This window comes from Enhydra lutris, unplaced genomic scaffold (genome assembly GCF_002288905.1).
Source record: "Enhydra lutris kenyoni isolate GAN:26980312 unplaced genomic scaffold, ASM228890v2 scaffoldscaffold12, whole genome shotgun sequence".
NCBI classification, from domain to species: Eukaryota; Metazoa; Chordata; class Mammalia; order Carnivora; family Mustelidae; genus Enhydra; species Enhydra lutris.
The window spans coordinates 50,966,086-50,974,451 of NW_019154096.1; the positions used below are offsets into that span (position 1 = coordinate 50,966,086).

General features: G+C 52.2%; 1 protein-coding gene across 1 annotated transcript in view; it reads right to left on the minus strand.

Annotated features, from left to right (window-relative positions):
- Positions 1–3,451: 3,451 nt before the first annotated feature.
- LOC111145236 (pyridine nucleotide-disulphide oxidoreductase domain 2) overlaps positions 3,452–8,366 on the minus strand; it is a 27,361-nt gene continuing 22,446 nt past the window's right edge. The window contains exons 13-16 of the mRNA XM_022500008.1: positions 7,020–7,174; positions 6,230–6,336; positions 4,361–4,481; positions 3,452–3,701 (exon numbers count right to left, since the gene is read on the minus strand). Of these exons, the coding sequence (XP_022355716.1) occupies positions 3,631–3,701; positions 4,361–4,481; positions 6,230–6,336; positions 7,020–7,174 (454 nt within the window). The 3' untranslated portion in view covers positions 3,452–3,630. The remainder of the gene's footprint in view (positions 3,702–4,360; positions 4,482–6,229; positions 6,337–7,019; positions 7,175–8,366) is intronic.

The window sequence follows — 8,366 nt, forward strand, 5'->3', positions numbered from 1 at the left end:
TGGTTCTTTCTCATTTGTCTGTTTCTGTTCTTCCACTGTGTCTGTCTGCCAGTCTCTCTGTGTCTCTGTATGACATGTATGTCATTATGTCATACATATAGCTCTAATATATCTCCATATATATGCATACATACACACATTAGGCATACCCATCACATGCAATTATTAGGATTCTTTTTTTTTTAAAGATTTCATTTATTTGACAGAGAGAGACACAGCGAGAGAGGGAACACAGCAGGAGAAGTGGGAGAGGGAGAAAAGGCTTCCCACTGAGCAGGGAGCCTGATGTGGGACTCGATCCAGGACCCTGGGATCAAGACCTGAGCCAAAAGGCAGACGCTTAACGACTGAGCCACCCAGGTGCCCCTATTATGATTCTTTTAACTAATTCTCTATTTTGGGACATTTAAACTGTTTTCAGTATTTTGCCATTGGCAGTAACACTTCATGCATATGCTTGTGCCTAAATCTTTGGGGGCATCTCTAGCATTTTCCTTAGGCTACGGGCCAAGACGTTGAGTCACGCACCGAATGGAGTGCCTTTTGGATGTTGGTTTTTGTTCCTCCTCAAATACCAGTTTATGCCGCTGCCTGCCAACAATGCGTGAGTGTCCTCTCTGCTCACACTGGCGATTTTCTATTATAATAACTTTTCTCAGTTTTATAGGCAAAACGTGATAGTTTAGTTATCATTGCGTTGCACTGATTCCTGGTGAGGTTACATATTTTTTCAGATTCGCTCTCCCTTTGAGTGTCTCCTCGTTTGCATTTCACGTTCCTTTTTATTTGATGTTTTTGCACTCCCCCCCCCAGAATGCTGCAGGCAGTCTCATCTCTGCTTTTGCCACCGATGTAGTATCAGTGTTCCATAGAAAACTCTGCATTCCTAAATGCTTGCAAACAGAACATGTGACAGAAAATCGCACATTCCCAAGGCCTGCAGGTGGCTCGGCCAGCCACATCTGTCATTCCTCCGACGAGGACCACCGAACTCCCCCCAGGGCTATAAACCTCACTTCTCACCCGGACTCTGGACACCATCACCCAGGGGCCCTCAGAGCAGGAGGGGCTGGCCATGTGACCTAATGACTTAAACAGGTGAGGTTCACACACACTTTGGGTTTTTACACAGTTGTGCCTCAGAGGAAGTGTCCCCCACCACTCTGGGGAAATGGGCAACTGTAAATCAGGTAACAATGTGGCACTGACTTATTTATCCTTGTAAGAGTTTCACATTCTGAACTCAACAAGGGACCCATTGCCCGATCCACGGCCAATTTGCAGTCAGCGCTTAGGGAAAGCTCAGTCCCCCTTGCTCAGCCAGGGCTGGGGGAGGGGTGCTGCTGGGGGCTGGTAGGAGCTAAAGCACCCCATAGTGCCGAATTCAGTCCATCGATTGTGCTCTTGGTCTGGACCAAATGTTATCTTCCCAGAGACGGGAAATCACTAAACGGTGGGAAACGAATTCTCTTTCCCTTCTTTCCATGTGTCCTCTGAGTTCTGCCCCCACGAAGGGGTGTTTGCCTGGACAGCAGCTGCACCAGGCAGACACGATGGCCAGTCACTCAAGTAGAAGCAGATGCAGAAAGCTACTCTTTCTGGCCTTTGGCCGGTGCTAGTTAGCAATCAAGGCCAAGGATAAACTCAATGTCCCATCATTGTCCTTATAAGAGAATATTAGGCAGCTATTAAAAATCATGTTTTTAATGAATTTTTATGACTGAAAAATGCTTACGACATGAATTAAAACTAAATGAAGATGTAAAGCCCACATTTAGAATACAGATCCTCATCTAAATTATCTAAAAGACTATCTGGAAGTAGTATAAACAGTAATGGTGATTTTCTCTGCAGGCAAGATTATGTTTGCATTTTATGTTCTTATTACATTTAAAAATTTTCCTACATCCTATAAGCTTTTTGACTTTTATTCCACCCCTCTCCCCCACCCAAGCACTGACACTCTGAAACACCAGATCAGATGTGATGGGCCCCAGGCCTCCGGGGATTGGGCTGGGTCCTATTCTTCAGTTCTGCTCTCAGCAAGCCTGTGTTGGGAACAGGTGTGCTGAGACCAGGGGAGACATCCACAAGGCAAATGACTTTGCAGAGAATGAGGACCCGTCTGACTACAGATTTCAGCCAGCACTTGCCCTCAACCCCACACGCTTCTTCCTCCTTTCCTTCCTCCCTGTCTTCCAAACACTTCCCCGTTCTCCCACCCCCCACTACCCTGGGGGGCCCTGGAAGAAACCTGTGAGGGGTTGAGGGCAAGTGAGAAAAGTGTATCTCGGAACCCAGACCAGAACCAGATTTCCAACAAGGTCACTTGTGCCGGAACTAAACAGGGACCATAGCCTGGCAGCCATTTTTCTGGAAAAAGCTCCACGAACTCTAAGATCACTCCGTTCTGCCATAGCCACGCTGCCACTGGCCGGCTGGTTTCAGTTCTGGGCGTCAGGTTAGAAAAAGAGTGTGGAAGAGCCCGCCTTCTGCAGAATGCAAACCCGACAGCAGCGCCTTCACCAACAGGCTTAGCAGCCGGGCTGCCGCCTGCACTGAATGCCGGTCGTGCACCTGATCCGGGACCAAAGCATGACCTGTTGTCTTGTTTGATCTTTGAGGCAACTCCTTGCAGATGAAAAATCTGAGTTGAGCACGATTAAGTAATGAGATGGTTATATCCTGGTCCGCGCAAGTCTTCCTGGGCAGGGGAGGGAGGAGGTGCCCCAGGAACCTTCTGCCTCCCGCCCCACACCCCACAGGGCCCCCCTGGACCGCAGCAGCCCTGGCTGCTGGAATTGAGAAGCAGGGTGGAGAGCTGCGTGGCATACGGGGCATCTGTGTGGATCTTTCTGGTCAAGAGTGACGACCCAGCTCCCTTGAGAATAACACAGGTTTCCATCCGAGGGGTTTACTGATGCATCAGGTGTAGCTCATGGGTGTGATTCCTCTTGAATCAGGAACGTGAGCTCCCACGTGGCCCTCAGCTGCATGCACTTCACCCTTACCCTTGACTGCTGCTGCCTGATGGTGTTTTTGATGGCTTGAGATACCAAATTTCGTTCGGACCCCTGGCCCCTATATGGCTTTGTGTCCCGTCAGGGAACTGAGTCCTTTCTTTCAGTTTTCCAGGAGTGGGACAGCAGCAGATGAGGCCTCCCCGGGGCTGTCCCCAGGTCCAGCTGGTAGTGGGACCCAGCGGTGAGTAGGGGTGTTTGCATTAAAGCCTTGTGCGGGTCCTTTGGACTGCTTGGAGCCAAGGTGCGAAGGCTGAGTATCCCAGACAAGCTTATCCCACCCATTACTACATAGTCATGTGTACTGACTAATACATAGAAAAAGCTAACATGTAGAAAAAATGCAAATATCTACCAGTACATAGAAAATACATAGAAGAAGAAGAAGAAGAAGAAGAAAATCCACAAACTATCTATATAATTATATTATCTATATAATTGTTTTTAATTAAACAACACCAGTCCATCTACGAAGTCAGGGGTGCAAGGTTAACAAGGGTCAAACGTAACCTGTATGTGGCTTGAGCATGAGGGCTTGTCGGCCTCCAGCCGTATCCTGGATGCTGACCCCACAGGGACTTAAAATCTCAAGGTCAGAGTTGGTTCAGGGTCACATGCTCTTGAGGTCTCTGAAGACAACATGGGCTGCATTGCGTCCAGCGGCTCCCATGACGCCTCCTCCTGGAAGACAACCACCGGGGAAGCTAAGCTACGCTCACAGCCCTCCCCAGAGAGCCTGCTGGGCCAGGGCTCACAGAGAAGCTGAGCACCGCCTGGACCGTGGGCATCAGAAGCCCCCGGATGACTACTAAGACAGATTCCAGGCTGGCCTCTGGGCAAGGGGCCCAGCGCGTGGTCCAAGCAAGTGCGCCCTTCAGTCTGGAAGCTGGCGGAACCGACTCAGGGTTCAAGGGGGAAGGGTGGGGGCACAGACCTCTCCGGGACGTGTCCATGAGGAAGGCCAGCCTTGGTGAGGTCAGCTGGGCTTGGCAGAGAGGCTGGGAAGAGTTTTTAAATTGAGAAACACCTTACCAACTCGTACTGGTCTAAACCCTGGAGGGGGGATTCAGGGACACGGGTCTCTCTCAGCCCAAAGTCGGCATTTGGATGCCGCCTCTGCGACCTATTCTCAGACCTCGCGAGGAGGAAGTGTGAGCTACCCCAGAGGGGGAGGGTGCAGCCAGCTGGCAGAGCCCCCCACCCTCTGTTCCTGCGCTCCAAGAAGCCTGAGTATGGGGGATGGCTTGTTCTTGTAGGCGGTCCCTGCTCGCAGGCCTCTCCCCCTGCATCCCTGCACCGCTGATCCCAGTGGCACAGGGAAGGGGCCCCGGGGCACTCACCCGGGTGGGCGCCGCTTCCACAGAGATACAGGCCCCGGAGGGGACAGCGGTAGCTGGAGTGCAAGGGCGCAGGGCGGGCGAAGTAGAGCTGGTCCAGGGTCATGGCGCAGTGGAAGATATTCTGCGGGAGGCGGGGCCACAGTGGTTAACTTAGGAGTGTTAGGGGCTTTACCGCCTTTTCGAGTTTCCCCGCCCAGGAAGGTTCTTCTCCTTCCAGCATGTTCTCTTGGATTCTTATGAAGCAGAAAGGGGAGGGGAAGAGCGAGAACAGGTGCATATCCTTGCTCTGGGGATGGAGTTTTCAGAGGCAATTTTCAGGAGGAAAGAAAGGTGAGCATCTTCAGAGCAGGAGGGAACTGAAAGGGAAAAGAAGAGGGAGATTTTAAGGGTTTTGCTGAGAACTATAAATCCTCCTCACTGTGTTTGAAAAATGGGGGGTTTGACTTATTTTGGCAGCTGGCTCACCTTCCCTTGGGTGTCTGGGCCAAGCCTGGGCCCTGGGGGGGTTCATGTCCCAGAAGTCACTGTTGATGGCAGGCAAAGGGCAGGGGACTCCAGCTTGGTTCTGCTCCCCTAGCCTGTGTCCGAGCAGCCAAGAAGTGGGGAGCAAGGGCTGGGATGGGGTAGGGGGAGGTCAGACTTTCGGGACAGGTCTGGACAAGAAGACTGACACGTGCTGGACATCACCACAAGGATGTCCTTCCAGCTAACCCTCTCAGCATGTCCTGAGCTGAGCTCTTGTCCTCCCCTGCCCAGTCTGCTTTCTCGCACCTTCCCCACCTTGGTGGGCGGCATCACCTGCCCTGCCTGGGCCTCCAGGCAGACCCTTCCCCTCACCTCTGCCCTGACCTCTGCATGCCTGCCTGATGCCTCCCCATCCCTCTGCTCTGCCCCCCCACCCCCCAGTGCCTAGTCTCCTGTGCTCTATTTCCGGACCAGCGCTGTCCAATAATAACATAACATGAGCCACATATGCAGTTTTTATTTTCTAGGAGCCACATTAAGATTTAAAAAGAAACCAGTGAAACGAGCGTCAATAATATATTTTATTTAACCTAATAGATCCAAAACATTATCATTTCAACATGTGATCAATATAATAATTATTAATGAGCTGTGTTTCATTTTCTTTCATCCTAAGTCTCTGTGGGGTGCTGGGCGGGTTGCCTGTGTAGCCTGGCTCTGTTTGGTCTCACCCCACGGAAGCCACCAAGAGAAACACGAAGCTGGTGGCTGCCTTGTGGACTGACCTCCTAGCTGCTCCCTCTAACCCCAGTGTCAGCGAGGTTTTGCAATCAGAGAGGCAAGTCCAAGGACATATTGCCTTAAGAGGGGAGTTCCCTCTGAAGAAAGCCAGATGGGAGCGGTGGCCATGGGTGTCCAGACAGAGGGGGCCACGGTCTTGGTGACCTGCTCAGCGGGCACTGTCTCTCCTGTCTGATCTCCTTACTCCTCCCCAAATCCCCAGGTTGGACCACTTCTCTGTCTTCTTCCATTGCGGTCTCCGCACAATCCTCCCTTCCCAATTCAGGGCGGGTGTGGAGGGACAAGAGAAAGCTGAGCGGGCATGCCAAGGGGTGAGGGTGTGGGGAGAAGAAGGTGATGAGAGACCCCTCGTCTTTTTTTTTTTTTTTTAAGATTTTATTTATTTATTTATTTGTCAGAGAGAGAGAGAGAGAGAGCGAGCGCGCACGAGCGCACAAGCAGGCAGAGCGGCAGGGAGAGGCAGAGAGAAGCAGGCTCCCCACTGAGCAAGGAGCCTGATGCAGGACTTGATCCCAGGCCCCTGGATCATGACCTGAGCCAAAGGCAGCGACTTAACCGACTGAGCCACCCAGGCGGCCCTTAGACCCCCGATCTTATACTCACCCCTCCAGGAAGCCCGAAGATTCTCTCCAAATCAGGTGGTGTGAGGATGTCCCTGCCTACCACTGAGCCCTTGAAGCCAGGGGCGTAGGCCTCAATACAGTCGAACACTGGGCACCAAAGAGCAGAGAAATGAGATGGCGTGAGAAGAAGAGGAGGCGCTAGGATTCTACGGCTTGGCAAATTTATGAAAATTCATTAAACTACACACTTAAAATGAGCTTATTTTACCCTATGTAAATCATATCTCAATAAGAAAAAAATAAAAACAGTCCATGGGCAAATAAATGATCATTACAAAGTCCTATGGGTCTACCCCACTTTCCTACCTGCTCACCCCAAACCTAACTGCAAAGTTACTCATCTCCCATGAGTATGCAGAGCTTTCTTCACCTCCTTGGTTTGTTCAAGTTGTTTCTTTGCTTGGAATGCCCACCGGTGTCTGGCCAACTCCTATTCATCCTTTAAAACCCAGCTCAAATGTCCCTTCCTTTGGAAAGCGCTCCTTGTCTGGTGAATAGCTTCCTCCCTTGGTTCACACAGTACATTGTCTTGTAAGATTGGTTCCCCCAAACTCCGACTGGGTTGTGAGCAACCTAAGGACAGGAACTGCGTCTTTTAGGCTTTCTTGGCCCAGTGCCTGGTCCCGACAGGCACTCATTGTGTTGACTCAGCTTCTGTTGGGTACTTCTCTCCCGCTGGGACGGGACTGAACAGGTGTTAACCCTGAACGGGGGAGTCAGGAGGGGAGGGGTCCCAGCTGTCAGGAGACAGGACGGTCTGCTCTCTTTACCTTTGTCTGCATATGCACTTCTCTCCTGCTCATCCCACACCTTGCCTCCAGCCAGTGTGTACGGAGTGTACTGAGTGAAGAGGGAGATGACATGGCAGCCGGGGGGAGCCAGGGTGGGGTCCAGCGAGGAAGGGATGCAGAGTTCAATCATAGGCCTGCCGCAGGAGGAAGAGAGAGGGTCAGGCGTGAAGAGCGGCAGCCGCCCTGAGGGAGGGGCTGGGAGTGGTGACAGGGACAAGAGGAAGGAAGGCCTAGGGTGAGATGATGTGTGTCTGCCAGGCTGTGGTGGTTGCTCGCCTGTGTGGGGTCCGTACCCCCTGGGACGGTCCAGAGCAGCCGGGGCAGCTCCCAGCCCCTGATGCACCCCCACACCACCACCATCCCTGGGTCTCAGGTCCCTCCTAGTCTCCCCCTCCCTGCGTGCCTGTCCCCACCAGCCTCCACTCTGATGGTCTCAAACCTCTCCAGGGCCCAGCAGACCGCGCCCTTGAGGGAAGGGGCCAGGCCCAGGGCAGCAGGTGCTCAGGTGGCCAGATTTCAACCCAGGTTAGCACTGTCTGCCTGCCTTTCCCTGAGCAGCTTGTGCAAACCAGAACTGCTGGGGCTGAGGCCCCCCGACAGAACCCCGACCTATCCCGCCCCTCCTCTGCTTACAATGCCGCGTCTACTTGGAGCACATTTCCCCTCTAATTTCCAAATATGAGCACCTTCAAGGCCATGTGAAATGCCCTTCCTCCCTGCCTCTCTCACTTGCAATGTATCCTATGAACCTGGATGTCCCCTAGGCGTCTCCAAAGCAACTTGTCCAAACCCGAATGCCTAAAGCCTGCTCTTCCCCCACACAACAGGTTCCCCCTTTTTATAAAGACGAACACCATCCTCCAGTGACACCTCTTTAGCTCAACCCCACTTCCCATCCAACAGCACATGCTACCAGCTTCACCTTCGAATACCCAGTATCTGGCCACTTCTTGTCACTTCCACTGTCCCCACCCTGGTCCAGGCCACCATCTTCTGTCCCTTGGATTCTGCAACAGTAATCAATTGCAACAGATGCCTTTTTTTTTTTTTTTTTTATCCAACAGTGGCCAGAGCGGTCTTTCCAAAATGGAAGTCAGGCTTGGCACAAACTTTCCAAGAGTGAAAGCGAGGAGAGGCTGACAAGGGCCCGGCTGCTGCTCTGGGGCCCTTCCTTCCTTTCCTTGCTCCCAGGTTCTCTTTCTCCAGCCTCTCTGGCTACATTCCTATGCCTCCAACACAGTAGTCCACCCTTCCTTTCCTTGCTCCCAGGTTCTCTTTCTCCAGCCTCTCTGGCTACATTCCTATGCCTCCAACACAGTAGTCCAC